The sequence below is a fragment of the Ipomoea nil genome, unplaced genomic scaffold, assembly GCF_001879475.1.
Source record: "Ipomoea nil cultivar Tokyo-kokei standard unplaced genomic scaffold, Asagao_1.1 scaffold2975, whole genome shotgun sequence".
In the NCBI taxonomy this organism is placed as follows: Eukaryota; Viridiplantae; Streptophyta; class Magnoliopsida; order Solanales; family Convolvulaceae; genus Ipomoea; species Ipomoea nil.
The window spans coordinates 1,681,923-1,700,981 of NW_017619403.1; the positions used below are offsets into that span (position 1 = coordinate 1,681,923).

Here is a 19,059-nt window from a genome sequence, read left to right on the forward strand (position 1 = left end):
AATTTGTTTTCTTAAAATATGAAATGTTGTAGGTACATTATTGTATTCATTCATAATTTCATATACCTTTCAAATCACATCATATAATGTATTATATTATATATTATTCGAGTTAATTTCAACAATGGTCTTCCGATTATGTTGATTTTTCACAATTGATCTCCAACTTTTAATTTGGGCAATTTAGACCACCGACTTCAAATTCTTTCTAATGTTGGTCCTTCCGTCAGATGAAGGTTAAGTGGACGTCAATTTGAGAGGTAAAAACGTCCTTTCAAGTATTGAGTGTATATATATTTCCTCTTTAATCAGTTCAGGAAATTATAAATTGCAAGAGAGCAAAGGCCAGAGGTCGCCGGGTCTCCTGGTTGCTGCCTTCACCGGAGGTCGCCGCCGCTACCGAGCCTTGTCGCTGGAAGAAGTCTCTCTCTCTATCTATCACCGCCAACTGGTAAAAACACGAAACCTCTTATGGAATCTTGGTCTTAAAACACAGTCCTAAAATGAAGTCAAATTTAGTTCCTTTTGTCAAATCAGACTCTGTCGAACTGGGTTTTGGCTATGGTTGAAAATTTGGCTTCCGGAATTTTCTGTTTCTTCTTGCGACCGGAGATATCTTGCGATGGTGGATGAATTTTTCTGCTCTTGCCGCACAACCCCCTGTGAATCTATGGTTCTGCTACTATAACTTGCAGCAGTGTTGCAAAAATCGCGCCTAGGCGCTAAGCGGTCGGCTTCCTAGGCGTTCTAGGCGCCTGCCTAGGCGTTCTAGGCGGTCCCCAGGCGCCTAGAGAGCGCCTAGCGATTTTTTCAACATTGACTTGCAGGGTGATTAGCGGCAATGGTGAAAAAGTAGGGAGAAGAAAACAATGGTGAAAAGTGAACAATTGGGATGGAGATTTGTGTATCCCTATGAATCTATAATCTACTGCCACTGGGTAAAAATCCCACTGTATTTACTGTAATTTTTTTGAAATCTGGTGTTTTACAAGGGGGATTGCCGAGTATACAAGACAAGAGAGGTCTCACCTTTAGAAACTAGGTTTACAGATTATTGGCAATTTACGGTTCAACCAAGTAGATTCTCGTAACCACAAGATTCCAAACGATGTCTCCGGCGACGTTCTTAGCCAAACGCTCTTTAGTCCTTGTCCTCGGCCGAGTCTTTTTTCAGTCCTTGTCCCAATGATGTCTCCGTTGACGTTCTTAGCCAAATTTTGGTTCAACGAGTCCAACTCGAACTTTCCGAGCCTGAACGGGTGGAACCCATAATTTAAGGTCCTGAGCTGGCGCTTACTTCCATAAATCCTTGGTTTGACCTCCCGTAGTGGTCCTTGCTTTTAAGAAAGCTTTAGGGGCCAATTTCTCGAACTTTCCGAGCCTGAACGGATGGAACCCATAATTTAAGGTCCTGAGCCGGCGCTTTGGTCGAAGAACAAAGCCTAAACATAATGGATCTGAGTAGTTGAAATGACTACTTTACCCTTTAATTTAAGGTCCTGATACGGTATTCAAGCCAAGACCCTAACTCCACCATAAAAGCTAGGACTCTTCCCTCCGCTAGGCTGGCACCGGATGAGTGCCCTTTGAACTTTATCAAGCACCCGGTAGCCCTCTTCCAGGTAGCCCTTTTCCACCACACTCTGACCTCTCAATGAGGTTTGGCCCCGACTTAAGTGCCACTCCACAATCTCTTGTGGAGCCGATGTGGGATCGTATCACGTTCACTTAACTTTCATCTAACGAAAGGACCAACATTGAAAGAATTCAAAAGTCAAGTGTCTAAATTATCCAAATTAAAAGTCGAGGACCAATTGTGGAAGATTAATATAGTCAGAAGACCATTGCTGGAATTAACTCTATATTATTCATGGTGTATGATAAAAATTAGTATTTTTTTTAGTACTATTGACTCTGTTACAATGTAGTAGTATCATAACCTCCCATTTGGGTGAGTCACTTCATGCCACTAGATCACAAAGTCATTGGCATGATAAAAATTAGGAGTTAATTCCAGCAATAGTCCTCCGACTATTGTGAATTTTCAAATTTGATCCTTATCTTTTAATTTGGACAAAATAAACCCTTGGCTATCAGAATTGTTCCACCCATTGGTCCTTCTCTTAACTAAGAGTTAGATAGACGTTAGTGAAGGGCTAAAAAGGTCATTTTCTCTACTGAGTTTCTTCTTCCTGATCTCTTGGGCTTTCCTGGATACTTGTAGTAGCAGATCAGAGCCGCAGAGTGATCTGCAGCAAGAGTTTGCAAGTCACGTTGAGGAACTCCAAAAGAATTTGCAAGGAGCCCACAAATCATCTCATTTTCAAATGCATGGATTGTGTCTTGATCAAAAACTTCATTGGAGCCCCAAAACTGCACAATTTTCTGTAGTCGTGACTGGTTTTCTTCCTTGTTTTGAGGATTATGGTAAATCCTTGATGTACGTACATTTATTGCTACCTATATATACTATATCAACATTTCATTAAGTTTTACCAAACTAACAGTAAACTAAACTTTTTTTTAAAAGCCACACTGTGTTTCTGCATATATCTATCCTTGTTGTTTTCAAAATATACATTAGTGTATCATCATATCTGAATTGCAAGGCCAAATTTTGGATTGTGCAAGCTGCGGGCCCAGCTCAATATTTAGTTTTTACTTAGCTAGTTTAGAAATAAAAACTAAAAGTTTTCAATTAAACTTAAAAAGGCTCCATGAAGAAATGGTAGGAATGTGCGTTTATTATATTTTAACTTGGAGGTCAAAGTTTTGAAACTTGCATGCTGCTTCGACTTTGGAGTTTGGACATCTCCTTATTTTTTTAAATCTTTTTGCATTGCGAGTTTGCGTACATTATTATTATTATTATTATTATTATTATTATTATTATTATTATTATTATTATTTATTTATTTATTTCATAATATGTCTTTTGGCTTTTTCTTTTAGCAAAATAACATTTTCCCACATTATTATTAGAAAAAATTAGGATATTTGTTTTAAAGATTGTGAGTTTAGTAGGGCCTCATTTATTTACTAGAACATGACTATAAAAATCTAAAACCTGACCCTGCTGAATTGCATAACTAAAGTTTTTGGAAAGAATTACAAAGTTGTCTGCCGATGCACAAACCATGTTTCCTACCGCATATTTACATCTCCGATTTGATGTTTCCTACAGCATATCTTCAAATTGGTACTTCAATTACTTCATTTGCTCTCACGTGCATGTGCCTTCTACAGATCCACGTGATTTAATTTGGGTCTAGCTGATATCCACTGCTCGTGCGGCAGCGGCAAGTGGTCACCTGTGTTGGAGTTGTAAAACCCTCCGGTCGAGAAATGGATATACATTAGGGGGGCTCTGATCTAGCGGAAGCAGCTTTGGCCGTCCACAACAGCATGGAAAACTGTGAAATCGAAGATTGTCTGCAACGTCACTGCCGTGTAGGTTTTCGCGAAACCACTTCCAGTTGCTTTCTCAAACCAAGATATCAGTAAGTGCATTTGCTGATGATATTGTCTATACCTCTACTCTACCTACAAAAATTATGAAATTTAAATGATCAAGATTGGAATGAATTTGACTTTTTTGAGTGACGAGGATGATTTGAATGTTTACGAGCTTAGTGCTGCAGTTTTTGCTGCTACTCTCGACTTTGGTTTGTCCCACGTCGGTGACTCGAAGGAGTCTCGGCGATACTTTGGCTTGGGAATCAGCACCTTTGGGTGATTCAACGTCAGCTTTTATTCCTTTGCTGACATTAACTACCTCCTTAAGGAGCTCGTATGCTACCTTCAAATACTTGGAACTAAAAATCTTGCTTTGAGCGCCATTCACGCCATTGAAACGAATGGGAAGAAGATATCCATTATATGAATAGACACTTTTACCCTAGCTTTTAACACCTAACTAACGCTAGGTTCACAGGAGGACTAATGGTGAAACGATTTTGATAGTCAATGGTTTAATTCGTCCAAATTAAAAAACAATGACTAAATTTGAAAAATTACTATAGTCAGAGGGCCATTACTGGAATTAACTCAAAAAATTAATATTTTTTTTTTTGAAAGTGGCTGGCATGGCATTTATTCAAAATATTCCGAAATAGAGTCGGGAGGAACATAGTCCGAATACATAGTAGTAGCGTGAATAAAAGCAGAAGAAGCTAAACTATGAGCTAAATAGTTCTCTAATCTAGGAATAAAAATTACTGGGCAATAATCAAAAGAGACGATGCGTGCTCTATAGGCATCAACGGCATAGCCAACATAAGTTCGGAGTGAGGTAGTTGCGTTTGACAGGTATTGCTTTAACGTTAAAAAATCTGTGAATAATTTTATCGATTGTTCCCCACGACCCCATAGCCAAGACAAGGCTTCTTTGCATGCAAGTGCTTCGGCCATAAGCGGAGAAAGACAGTCCGGCAAGAGTGCACTGAATGCCGATATATATCCCCCCTCTTCGTCGATCAGGACCGCCCCCACCGTGGCTTTTCCGGTGGTTGGCATAAAACCAACGTCGAAATAGCATTTTCGTGCTGGCTCGTGGTGATCTGGCGGCACTGACTCGGCTTCGACAAGGGTTGTTTGCTGCTGTACGGGCGTCGTGGTAACGGCAGAGTGGTGCGCCCCAGGGGCCGTCGGTCCATGCAGGTTGTGCCGACACGGATGGACCTGACTCCATGCATGCACCACGGCATTGGCCGAAGCAACCACCTTTTGCGGCCACGGCAGGTACGCATCCCATACCGCTCCGTTTCTGGTTCTCCAAATATAGTATAAGATTGCAGCTGCGTGAATAATCTGGTCAGTGTCTAAAATATTTAATAGATCACTAAACCAAGTATAAAAAATATGTGTTGTAATCATGGGGATTGGAAGGTGAGATTGAGCCCAAATGGAACTAGCATAATTGCATGTTACTAAAGCATGCATTGTATCTTCATTCATAATCCCACACACGGCACATGTAGGTTGAATTTTCACTCTCTTTATAATCAAATTTGCTGTGGTAGGGAGAATATCATTCAAAGCTTTCCACAAAAATGTTTTCTATTTGGGGGGATTTTGAGCTTCCATAAACTCACCCAGTTATCAAACACAGTTGCAGTGTTATCATAATTTCCAACAATGTGCCTGTAGCCACTTTTCACAGTATAATTACCTCCCTGATCCCCATGCCAATACCACATGTCCTCATAGTCCGGTGATACTGGTATTTTGGATATACGAGCTACACCGGGTTAAAAATATCCGCCAGAATATTCTGATCCCAGGTTTGTATTTCCTTATCTATCAGTCCCATAACAGTTGCATCGTTCAAATAAGGGGGCTTTTCTGTGTGGATCATTGGGTCCTGCTGGTCTTGGAGCCATAGGTGATCCTAAATAAGAGTTGTTTCTCCATTCCCAATTCTGCGCCTGACACCACCACAAACCATATCCTGTGCCGCCATAATACTGCGCCAGCAGAAACTGGAATTATTTCCCATACTAGCATTATAAAAGGTCCCTTTTGGGTAGTACCTTGCCTTATAAACCCTTGAGACCAAAGAGTCAGGTTTACCTAGCATTGCTATGTTGAAAGCATGTAACTCCTTAAAACCCAAACCTCCATACTTCTTTGGTATACACAATCTGTCCCAGGCCTTCCAATGGATACCCCGATCATTTCCAGTTCCCCACCAATACCGGTTCATTGTCCGCTCAATTGCTGTGCAAATCCCCACAGGTAATAAGAAAACACTCATTGAGAAGGTAGGCATAGTTTGGGCCACACTTTTCAATAAGGCTTCTTTGCCAGCTTGTGACAACAATTTTTTATTCCATGACACTATCCTCAATATATGAAAAAGTTGCCTTCTTATTTCTCCCTATGAAAGAGGGGAGACGCAAATATTTCCCAATGAAAGAGGGGAGACGCAAATATTTCGCAAAATTGGGAGCCTGGGCAACTCCCAGAATCTGTGCCACATTATCTTTGTCCTCCTCCTGCGTGTTTTTGCTATAGCATATACTAGACTTGTGGTAATTCACCACCTGCCCAGAAAAATTTTCATATCGTGCTAAACACTGTTTTATCACATCTGCCTCCTGAATATTTACTTTAAAGAACAATAAACTGTCATCCGCAAAAAAACAGATGAGAGATAGGGGGTGCACCTCTCGCAACTCTACACCCATGTATCAGTCCTTGTGTCTGTGCCTGCTGTAGTAGTACAGAAAGTCCCTTTGCACAAATAATAAAAAGATATGGGGACAAGGGGTCGCCTTGTCTCAGCCCACGGGTCGGGATGATAGGCGTGCTTCTAGAGCCATTCAACTTTATATTGTAAGACACAGTAGTTACACACATCATAATTAGATCCACCCATCTATTATCAAAACCCAATGCTATTAACATACTACGCAAGAAGGGCCACTCCATGCGGTCATATACCTTTGCCATATCCAACTTTAAGGCACCCCACCCAACTACACCACACTGCTTTTTGTTTAAATAATGGTCAACCTCTGCAGCAATTAGAATATTATCTGTAATCAATCTGTCAGGTATAAAGACACTCTGTGTATCAGAAATTATTTCATCCATTAATGGCTTCATCCTGACTGTAATCATTTTACCCATAACCCTGTATATCACATTACTCAAAGTTATGGGTCTAAAATTTGAGACTAGCTCAAAAAATTAATATGATTCTTCGTATTCCTCAAAAAATACATATATATCTTAACTTTATTTTTTGAATATTATATCTTAATTAAATGAAGCGAACTTCATTATTAAAAATCCAAATTCTGGGCTTTCATGTAAAAAACGAATACAAACTGTGATTATTAAAAAAAACCATTACCATTAAAAATATAGTTTGTATAAGTTAAAAATTATATATATTTTTTAATTTATACGTTCAATTATAAAATGACATGCAATATAATCATCTTATTTTTCTATTTCTTACTTTTTAAAATATGCACTTTTTTCCATTTCAAAATAAGCGCATAAAAAATCGATATTAAAGAATTTTCATTCTTTAGAGTAACCTCATTAGATGTGGATTTTATTTGATTTTTGCAAAGATGACTAGGAGAGAGAACTTAGAACGCGGAGAGAAGGGAAATGACTAAAAAAGAAAAAAAAAGCAAAGGAACTAAGGCGCCTAGTTGGTGCATGCAATGCACGCGCTTGCTGGGCGCGCATGAGTTACGTAACATTGAGCCCCAAAAATCAATTTTTACAAGGCAACTTCAACCTTCTCTCCACTCTCTAATCTCTTCCACATGAGCAAAAATGCTACAAAAATCTCCCAAAAATGACAAATGAGGAGTCTCTTAATTATGGAATTTTTAATTTAATTTAGGAATAAGGGTCAAATGGGCCATCGAATTGCACCCAATAATGCAATTAGGTCACCGAACTTTAAAAAGCAACAATTAGCTCCCTGAACTAACTAATTCTATTCAATTAGTCCAATTTGTAGGTTTTGAAGGTTGTTAGCAGGTCACCCCTAATTTATAATATTTTAAAAAAATTATTATTTAAAATAATTATTTTAAAAAAAAAAAAAAAAGAAGAAGATATCGTCTCCGGCCATGGAGACGAAGACGGAGAAGGTTTCTTCGTCTCCGTCTCCATGGCCGGAGACGAAGAAACCTTCTTCGTCTCCGGCGTGTCGATCTGTTTTTTTTTTTTTTTTTTAATTATTAATATTAAATAATTATTTTAAATAATAATTAAAAAAAATTTTTGAAAAGGGGTGACCTGCTAACAACTTGGAAACCTATAAATTAGACTAATTGAATAGAATTCGTTAGTTCAGGGACCCAATTGTAGCTTTTTAAAGTTCGGTGGCCTAATTGCATTATTGAGTGCAGTTCGATGGCCTATTTGACCCTTATTCCTTTAATTTAATTTTATGGTCTACAGTGGATCGCTATTTATGGTAAAAATACTCAAAAAAAAAGTTTTGAACAGAAGTCAAAATACTCAAATATGTATTCATATCAAAAGACAGAAGTGAGGCTGTTATTATTGCAAGTCTCAAAGGAAAATTCTATTCACACCACCTATTTTGCTATTTGCACCACCTATATAATAGGTCAAATAACTTTATAGGTGGTACAAATAGCAAAGTGCTATTTGACCACCATTAATAAATGTGGTCAAAAAGTAATATTTATTATTATTTTTTAAAATCAACATTAAAAAAAATAAAGAGAGAAAAAAGAAGGAGATCCGTCACCTTCTCTGGTGAGAAGGCGACGGACTGCCTTCTCACCGAAGAAGGCGACCCAGGTAGATTTCTACCGGGTTGCCTTCTCCGGCGAGAAGGCAGCCCACAGTGGGTTGCCTTCTCCGGTAAGAAGGCGACCCACTGGGTTGCCTTCTCACCGGAGAAGGCAGCCCAGTTACCTTCTCCGGTGAGAAGGCAGTCCGTCGCCTTCTCACCGGAGAAGGCGACGTTTCATTTTTTTTTTTAATTAAATTTTGAATTAATTAATTATTACTTGAATCTAATAAATGCAGTTTTATTATGGTGGTGCAAATAGCATTTTGACCACTCATTAGGCTATTTGCGCCACCTATGTATTTATTATAAATTATCATTTTTTTTATATTTTCAATGTACTTTATACCCCATTTTAATCAAAGAGTGGTGCAAATAGCAACACTCGTCTCAAACGGGGACAAAATGAGCTGCTGCTCTTCATGTGAATTGAAATTCACCCACTTTTATCACTTCTACAATTTTACCAAGGAAAAAGATTAAAGCGACCGAATAGTGTAATTAGGTTCATAATTAAAAAAAAAAAAATTCAATCAAATCCCCTAAATCTGTAAAATTATCTAATTAAGTTCAAAGTGACTTGTTTAACACTTTAACCGGTTAAGTCTTCACATAGTTGATACATGTATTTTTAAAATACTTTTTTTTTTGGTTTTTTTTTTTTATATAAATTTTATTTGTTTATTGAGAAAATTGCATCTTTAGTCCTTGAGTTAAAATCAAGTTTCGACTCAGTCCCTAAGTTATGACAGTATCCTAGTTTAGTCTCTCAATTATGAGCAAAGTGACGAGTTTGGCCCCTAGCGTTAATATTCTATCTGCAGCTAACGGAAAATTTAAAAACAATTTAATAATAGAGGGGTAAAATAGGAATTTCAAATTATAATCTATTTCTCATGTTGAAACCCATTGTGCAACCGTCATTATTTTTTTCTTATATCTATAATCGAAGGTCTTTTTCTTCCCCAAGCTCTGAAGTCTCAAATTCATCCACTTCCAAGTTGCGAAATTCATAGGCAAGTTGTTTCTCTATTTTATATGTTTAAATAAATAATCAATATTCTCTATTTTATATCAAGAAAAAAGTAACTTGGATATTGATTATCAAGAAAAAAGTAGTCAATATTCTTTATGAAGAACACCTCCTCCAAGTTACTTTTTTATTGCTCATAAATACAATAGAGAATATTGATTATTTATTTAAACATATAAAATAGAGAAACAACTTATTTATGAATTTAGCAGCTTGAAAGCATACGAATTTGAGATTTCAGAGCTTGGAGAAGAAAAAGACCTTCGATTGAAGGTATAAGAAGAAAATAATGACTGTTGTGTAATGGGTTTCAACATAAGAAGGGTATTATAATTTGAAATTTCTATTTTACCCCTCTATTATTAAATTATTTTTAAATTTTCGTTAGCTGCAGACAGAATATTAACGCTAGGGACCAAACTCGCCACTTTGCTCATAACTGAAAGACTAAACTCGGATATGGCCATAACTTTGGGACTGAGTCGGAACTTAGTTATAACTCAGGAACTAAAGACGTAATTTTTCCTTGTTTATTTATTAAAATATATATTATATCTTCTATACTAATAAGAGCCCAAGAGAGTTAGGCCTATATAATGGGTAGAAAAAATGGCGGTCAATTTTTTTAATCAAATGAATGGCCCAGATTGATCAGATTTTAATTTTTCGTTAAAATTTCCTAATTTATCCCTAATGAATATGATTATCCATTAACTTTTCCGTTAAATATTATCTTTTCCGTTAATTTCTGTTAGTTCACCGTTTTCATTGATTTCAATAAGAAAGGTCTTAGGTTCGAACCCCATCCCAATCAAAGTTGGCATAATTAGTACTCTATTTTACTCTTATTAAATTAATAAATAATAATTTAGTAGCTAAAACAAAAAATAATACATATGCATTTCTTTAATTTAGAATTATGTGTCTACAATGTCTTTATTCAAAAAAAAATTATTCATTATCAATAAATTAAATAAAATAAATAATTCCATTAGTTATATTGTCTTTTTTTTTTCTCCAATATAAAAATTCTTTACATTCAAATTCATCAATTGATTATATTCGCTACATTATTCCTACATTGTGTTTATTAAAAAAAAAATTAATCATTATCAATAAATTAATTAAGAGAAATAATTTTATTAGTTATATTGTCATTATTTCTCTCCAATGTAAATATTCTTTACATTCAAATTCATCAATTGATTATATTCACTACATTGTCTATTATCTTTTTTTGTGCACTATTTTTTAATTAAATATCAAAGTTATAATACAAAATAATGCTATATATTTATTTACCAAGTATTTTATTAATACCATTAAAAAATTAAAAAAAATTAATTAATAAAGCGAATCATAATAACTACTTGAGAGATTGGTTGACAAAGATATTATTCAAATCACACAAAAAATTGAAGTGAGAACTACCTCGCAATGTCCTTGTTTGACAATCAGCAGTTAGCGGTTAGTGTTAGCGGATTATATTAACAGATTTGACCAGCGAATTATATCAACGGTTGGAAAAAAAATATTTGAAAAAATTTGTTGTTTAGATTAACATGTAAAATGACTTAGGTATAATGATAATGATAATGATAATGATAATGATAATGATAATGATAATGATAATGATAATGATAATAATAATAATAATAATAATGATAATAATAATAATAATAATAATAATTGTTTTTTAAAATAAAATAATATAATATAATATAATTAAATTAATCATATTAACTATTTGGGGGATTTATTGACAAAAAGAGTATTCAAATCACACAACAAATTGAAGTGAGAAACTATCTCGCAATGTCCAGGATGGTGGCAAGAAATGGCGAGGATGAATGGAAATTGCATAAAAAATGAGATATTTTGTAATTTTTTCCTTTTGCTGGAATTCATGATTGTGCAGAAATTGAGATCTCCGGGCTGGCCTGCGGCTTCGTCCCGATTCACCAATGATGGAATTGCGAGAGGCAGATCGAGCCAGTGTGGATTGCAACGGTGATTATAGACAAAAAATAGGGGCACACACGAGCTTGATATAATTAATTGATATGATAGTTGATTGTGATAGTCCTGTTAGACCAAAAGCATAGAGCACGCTCGAGCTTGTACAGCAACTCTCAACAAGAGCACCAATGATAGATTTAATTAACTCGGAGTGGCCCGAATTATTAAACCCGGATAAGAACACGAATAGTAAATCCAATGATGTATTTAATTAACTCGGGGTGACCCGAATTATTAAACCCGGATAAGAACACGAATAGTAAATGAACAGATAGACGATGTTGTAAGGTCGCGGGGACCGTATATTGTATTATGATCGTAGTGATCAAGCTATTACAAGGGGAACGTAATGCTATTACAAGTAGTCGTTTAGGACAAAAGGTAGAACATGTCCTTCACAAGACAATTACTAGGCTATTTATGCAAAGGAAATTCCCACCAATTACTGCTAAATTCGTGGAAGGCCATGGGACTAAATCCAAGCCCATGTGGTGGGCCGTGGGACTAAGTCAAGGCCCATCATTTTAGGCTCGGAGGTAAGCTCCGGGCTTGAGACTCTTCTTGGGCTGCTCGGATTACATTCCCGGACTCGGGTCTCTATTATTATTGGGCCATTTCCAATATATCCATCATCAGTCCCCCCCACTCTCTAAGTTGCGAGAAGTCGACAACGAGAGAGAGTAAACATTTGGCCTAATCGAAGCCGCTTCGAGGCTCCATGCTTGGATGAATGCTTCAGCGCGCGTCAACTTGAATAGAAATATTTTGCTTATTCTGGCCAACACCTGTAAAACTTTTAGCCTTGTACTTGAATCCGTGATCCGAGTCCTCTCCGTTCGAGAACGGGCTGCCGGGACGACGCGGGGTCGTTTATTAGATTCTTGCTTGCGTGATTTTGCTTTGTTTTTTTTTTTTTTTGGGTAGTATGTAGTTATTTGGCCAAGAGTACTCTCAGTCCAAAACTCTTCCGTCGGGGTTGGTACGCGAGGCCGGACCTCGTGCCCCCTTAGGGTAGCCCTTCGACCCTAAGTCACCGGACTTAGGCCGTTAAGCTCTTCCGTCGGGGTAGTACGCGAGGTCGGGCCTCGTGCCCCCTTAGGGTAGCCCTTCGACCCCAAGTCACCGGACTTGTGCCGTTAAGCTCTTCCGTCGGGGTTGGTACTCGAGGTCGGACCTCGTGCCCCCTTAGGGTAGCCCTTCGACCCCAAGTCACCGGACTTGTGCCGTTAAGCTCTTCCGTCGGGGTTAGTACGCGAGGTCAGACCTCGTGCCCCCTTAGGGTGATGTTAACATTTTTGTGCCCGAGCTAGAGGCTCGGCCACGGAAAGGTTCTTCTGTCAGGTAGCTAGTGGGTACGGATCCCGTGCTGACCCTTAGGGAATGCATTGAGCGAGCAATATATATGTTTTTTTTTTTTTTTTTACAATCGGAATTGGCCCGTAACTCGGACTAATTTTGCAATCGGAGGAACACTTCTATATCATAACGGATAGTTGGGCAGACCAACGTAAATGTAATAACCAAAAAATTGGCTCTCCACCAGGTAGTGAGCGAGGACGGGCCCGTATCACCGTTAGAGAATGCCAAAGTCGGGGCACACGCGCACGGCCACGACCATATATTAGACCAACCATTATATTTAGCTAAATAATTCAAAGTGCCCACATGGCATTCCAGTGAGAGGCAATCATATCACAATTCTTCTACATTTATATCGCATTTCAGTCTCCATTGAGCTGTTGTAGTCAGGTGACCAGAGGTATATTATGAGTACTCTTTTTGTGTCATATGTAAACTTGGGATACGAGATGCATTGCATGCATTCAGCTTAAATAGTTTAGGTCTTGAGAGTTTTGATGCATATCCAGCAAGTATAATAATTCTTGTAATTTGTAGGTAGAGTCTAGGAACAAAGATAAGATAAATTAAACTTACGTGTCAAATTTGCATACCATCATGATTCATGACCAGCACCGTACCACACCTGCATTGTCATGCAGATCGAGACCCCTCAGCATCTTCATAATTGAATATTCCTGTATGTTCATCATCCTCTTCTTACGAAACAGTACAGTGTCTTCTTCTTCAATTCCCCAAGAGAGCGAGAGAGACAAGTTCATCTTTACAAATCATCTTGTAATATTTGTCCTCATCCTGGGCGATTATTGACTGCAACTTTGGATACGGCCCAGCTCGATCTCACAACAAGCGTGGATTCCTGCTTGCTTTTATGATCGAGTTGGATAAATAATATAATATATGCAGCAGCCTGGAAACTTTTAATTTGGACCTCCCAAAATTGCTTCGTAGATCCCAATGTTATGTTAAAGTGAACAAAAATTAATGAATGAAAAATGGTATATGTTAGTTCATGCATTTGCGATATTGGCGCCCGCAGCGGAATCATTTGGCTCATTTTGTTGGAAGATTTCACTGTACACTAAAAACGTAAAGCCAATCCAAACATCTACGTGAAATGATGATCTCCAATAAAAAAGCTTGGATCTGTTATAATTTGCGAATCCCATGCGATAGGAGCAACATCGGACGCATATTCCCCCGGTATGAACCTTCTTCTCACGGTCAAATGCACGTCGCTACTGCCGCCGATCTGGTTCATCCATCATTCTCCGATCCACGACAAGGCTAAGGCTTTTCTGATCTGCCATCCGGGTGGCCGAAATACGAACGATGAGGATTCCAACGTAACCGCTGGAGCAAGGAGCGTTGTTAACGAGCGCTGCTTCGTTTACATGTAATCTGATCTGGATAGCCAGGCGAACGTACAGAACACAACAACGCTGCGAAACTCCGATGCTGTATGGCGTTCCCAAAAAAATCTCACGCCAGGCCACCAAGTCGCTGATCCCCGGCTTCCACTACTCTTCCCCTTCGTCCTTCTTGGCGTCTCCAGTCTCATCAGCTTGGACTAATCTCAGACTTCCGGCCGCCGACGGTGGAGGAGCAGAAATGGTTTAGTGATCCCGGCGCCCAAGGAGCCCTCTAAGAAGATCGAGGTGTTCTCGCCGGCGTTCTATGCCACCTGCACCTTCAGCGGAATCCTCACGCACACAGCCGTCACCCCTCTTGATGTTGTCGAGTGCAACATGCAAATTTACCCCTGCCCAAGGAGCTTGCAAATATGGGTTCTCGCCGGTTTTGCCGGGGAATTGCAGTGGTAGCGGAACGAATTGCACTAACTTCTCACCTTCCTCTCTCCGTCACGGGAAAATCGCAGGGAATGAAGGAAAAACATCACAGATCGAGCTCGGACCAATCGCCTGCATTGATCGAAACGTGGTAGGGAGTTCCTGGTGACGCAGCTAGCTTTTGCGTTTGAGAAAGTTGCTAGGATTTTGCTTCTGTTTAAACGCACCACTACTCCAATCAGATTAATTTTTCAATCCGGCATGCCCATTCATATGACCATGTCGCAGGAAATATAGGACTTCATGGATTTGAGAAGATGGCGGGGAGGCATGCAGCTCTTAAATACAGGATCACTGAAAATCTTCCTGCGTCGCGCGGGCCGGCCTTCTAGATAACAACTGGTGAGGTTGAGAAGAAGAGTATGGATCCTTAGTACATAATACGCAAGGTTTTGTGCTGCGGAGGCCCGATGTATAGTCCAGATCAGATCAAATAATGCGATGGAGATCGATGGGAACCCATTTGTCCCGAATTCGAATCGGAGTGAATTCAAGAAAATTGAGACTCCAGGATGGTGGCAAGAAATGGCGAGGATGAATGGAAATTGCATAAAAAATGAGATATTTTATAATTTTTTCCTTTTGCTGGAATTCATGATTGTGCAGAAATTGAGATCTCCGGGCTGGCCTGCGGCTTCGTCCCGATTCACCAATGATGGAATTGCGAGAGGCAGATCGAGTCAGTGTGGATTGCAACGGTGATTAGATTATAGACAAAAAATAGGGGCACACACGAGCTTGATATAATTAATTGACATGATAGTTGATTGTGATAGTCCTGTTAGACCAAAAGTCGAGAGCACGCTTGAGCTTGTACAGCACCTCTCAACAAGAGCACCAATGATGAATTTAATTAACTCACCCGGATAAGAACACGAATAGTAAATCCAATGATAGATTTAATTAACTCGGGGTGGCCCGAATTATTAAATCCGGATAAGAACACGAATAGTAAATGAACAGATAGACGATGTTGTAAGGTCGCGGGGACCGTATATTGTATTATGATCGTAGTGATCAAGCTATTACAAGGGGAACGTAATGCTATTACAAGTAGTCGTTTAGGACAAAAGGTAGAACATGTCATTCACAAGACAATTACTAGGCTATTTATGCAAAGGAAATTCCCACCAATTACTGCTAAATTCGTGGAGGGCCATGGGACTAAATCCAAGCTCATGTGGTGGGCCGTGGGACTAAGTCAAGGCCCATCATTTTAGGCTCGGAGGCAAGCTCCGGGCTTGAGACTCTTCTTGGGCTGCTCGGATTACATTCCCGGACTCGGGTCTCTATTATTATGGGGCCATTTCCAATATATCCATCAGCAATCAACCGTTAGCTCTTCAATATTAGTATATATTTAATATTGTATGCACTAATTTTTAGTTGCTCTTGCTTATGTCCCGTATTTGGATTCAATACAATTATTTTATTGACAATTATAATCAATCTTGAATATATTATCTTGCATTTGTAAACTTAGAATTACCTATTTAAATACACAAATTCAACATTCAATTATCTATGCATGAATAATTCTAATATAATCTTGTCTTTGATATACTTTAAAGTACTTATTTAAAAAAAAAAAAAAAACATTGGGCATTATCTCAATCGCCCAATGCGCCTAAAAAAACTAGTATATATAATAAAAACATAAAAAACTAGTATATATAATAAAAACATAAAACACAACCACTGACTGTCCAGCAGTGAGGAAGCTGGTGGTTGAGACGGCCATGGCCTTCAAATCTGGAACGAGAGCGCCCATGGCCGCCTCGACGCCGCCCTCGTTCCAGATCGGCCATGACTCTCTGGAACGAGGCCCTCATCACAGCCAGATATCTGATGTGGTGAGTTCTCTTGGAGGGGAATTTTTGAGTTCCGGTAATAACTGTTGGGTGACTGAGTTTGAGCGCAAGAATTTTCTGTCACTAATCAGAATATTGGGGTGGAGCAGAGCTACATTTCCGTTGTTGAATTTGGGTTTTGCACTGCTGGAACTCCTCTTGTTCTTTGATAGAACTGACTGGAATTAGACTAGAATGGTTGAGGTAGAAATTTTTCTCAAGAATTTTTTGTTTGCCATTTTTAAGCAGAACGAGTTGGAGAGGCAGAGATGGAAATACTGTTTGTTTGTGTCTAAGTTGGTTTTTGAGGCAAATTTTCAATAAAGTACTGTTATATATCATTTTTTTTTTTCAATTGAAAATGTACAACTACTCCAGTAAATAATTAATTTACACTTACTTAAAGCAGATATTCATTCATATGTTGATATACTACAACTGAATTATAACTACATAAATTGTCACTGAATCCATACTTAGGGTGTATTTAGTTTGCACATGGGAATCGGAATCGGAATGAGTATCAAATATTTAGTAATGGTAATGGGTTTTGGTAAAAGTATTTTGCATGTTTGGCAGTAGGGTGGAATGAGAATGATTAGGCTAAGGATGAATAATGGGATGAAACCCTTATAAAATAAGGGAATTAATTTTTCTATTAATGGAGTATTCCAAACTCATAGTAGTGTTTTAAAAACCAGTCAACCAAACAATAACAATCATTTTCATAACCAAACAATAACTCTGAACTCCTCTTGCCTAATGGATGTACAGAATTAATCATGTAAAAAGTATCAAAAAAAGACAAGTACAGAAAATTAAAAAAATTAAAAAAAAAAAAAAAGAAAAGAGAAGAAGTTGCAGTTCAAAGAGTTCAAAATCATATCTCATCACCAAAATAATGGTGCTTAGTAGCAACAATTCTTTCTTTGAGATATTGGCATGGATATAGGTTCTCTAGACATTTGTAATTAAGATTAGATTAAAGAAAACACTTCTTGTAATTCTTGTAATCATAAAATAGATAGTATGAAAATGGAAAACTGATTTCAGTAGCATAAAAAAATAAAAAATAAAAAATAACACTAAATTGAAAAATTGATTTGGCATCCTCTCATTTCTAGTACTTCATATGTTTGAACACATCTTATTGCTCACTTGGTGTGCAGTGCACTGATATTCTTTACACTTCACAGATACATATTGAGAAGGCATTGTTTAAGATACATAGAGGTAGAACTGAATATGGACTGTTAAAGAAAAAGGAAGAATCATGCTTTGGAACAATGAGAAATAATGATTAAGATTGTTGCATGTGTTCAATTAGATGTGTATCAATTTAAATTTGTATTTTAAACATGCAGCCAATTCGCTTTCCAAGGCAATTCGAATAATGTGTTGTTGCATTAATTTAGTCGACTAATACATCATTAACTTAGACTAAACCTGATTAGTGCAGTGGCGGTAATCCAATGTGAACATCACTAATAATATGAACAAACATATATAAAACGACGTTGTTTTTGTTGTGTGGGAAAGTGAAAATCATGAAGCTATTGATTTATTATAGAGGTTGATACTATAGCCAGAATGTCCCTTTTAACTAGTACATTCTTTTTAACCAGGACTATGTGGTCTAATGGTACCCGGGTTGGACTCTTCCATTTGGAAGGTTGTAAGTTCGAGCCTTAGTGGAGGCGTTATTGGCTCTTTGTATTTCAGTAGGTTGAGAGAGTATATGAACAGATACTACAATGTAATAGAGCTAGTAACATTCAAAAAAAAGTACATTCTTTTTAAACTTGTAAGGTCCTGACATGATCACAATAATAGCCAAGAAGTAGTTTAATGATAACATTCAGGTCAATATAATGACATGGAGGATATTCAAAGGAAGATTGTTGGAATTGGGCACCCAACTTTACTCCAAACTGAGTGGTTTCTAGACCTAGGGTCACCTAGCTAGCTCCAATGATCTCTCCTTCCCTTTGCTCATAGAAGAGGAAAACTTGTTCAACCAGAGGAAAACTTGGAAAGCGAATTGGCTGCATGTTTAAATTACAAATTTAAATCGATACACATCTAATTGAACATATGCAACAAACTTAATCATTATTTCTCATTATTTCAAAGCGCGTGCCTGCGACTAGTATATATATATATATATATATATATATATATATATATACATATATATATATATATAGGCTTTGGTTCCCATGAGGTCTCTACTAAAAATGAGATCATGAGAACCCATCATCACCATAGACTCGTTTAAATTTGATGGTTGAGATTAATTGAGTTGTATACATTAATTAAGTACAGATTTGCAGCATAAGGATAAAAGAGTAAATGTGTTTGTGGAGTTATTTATGGTGAGAATAATCTATTAATATTTAGCATATTAATAGACTAATTATGAATGGTAATAAATAATATATATTAGTGACTGGAGAGCAATATCAACGGAAAATAACGCAAGACCGGTGAAGCATAGCTTGTCCATGGCGGGAGACAATACGTGTATGTGTTCCTGCCCTGATTTTTGTATTAGTATTCCAACGGAAGTTATTGCATTACTTAGTAACGGCGTATGCAAAGTGTTCGACATTGACGGGCGGTAGTAGTTGTCATTTTTTAGTTGAGAATGGTGTT

General features: G+C 37.7%; 1 protein-coding gene and 1 long non-coding RNA gene across 2 annotated transcripts; one reads left to right on the forward strand and one right to left on the reverse strand.

Moving 5' to 3' along the window:
• The first annotated feature begins 230 nt into the window (after positions 1–230).
• LOC109163051 lies at positions 231–3,581 on the forward strand. The gene is made up of 4 exons (XM_019311772.1): positions 231–236; positions 318–451; positions 2,225–2,427; positions 3,247–3,581. Exons 1-4 carry the CDS (start codon positions 231–233, stop codon positions 3,270–3,272), a joined length of 369 nt encoding a protein of 122 aa, XP_019167317.1. The 3' UTR covers positions 3,273–3,581.
• A 14,362-nt stretch (positions 3,582–17,943) lies between these two features.
• On the reverse strand, positions 17,944–18,424 carry LOC109163209. Its single transcript, XR_002051218.1, has 2 exons — positions 18,194–18,424; positions 17,944–18,017 (listed from the first exon to the last, which is right to left on the reverse strand). It is a non-coding gene; the product is annotated as an uncharacterized LOC109163209 (long non-coding RNA).
• Between the last annotated feature and the right edge of the window lie 635 nt (positions 18,425–19,059).

Bases quoted from the DNA above. Each gene is read 5' to 3' on its own strand.
- LOC109163051 (XM_019311772.1), top strand. The intron at 452-2,224 runs GTAAAAACACGA...GGATACTTGTAG, and splicing joins CTATCTATCACCGCCAACTG to TAGCAGATCAGAGCCGCAGA. The intron at 2,428-3,246 runs GTAAATCCTTGA...TGCCTTCTACAG, and splicing joins TCCTTGTTTTGAGGATTATG to ATCCACGTGATTTAATTTGG.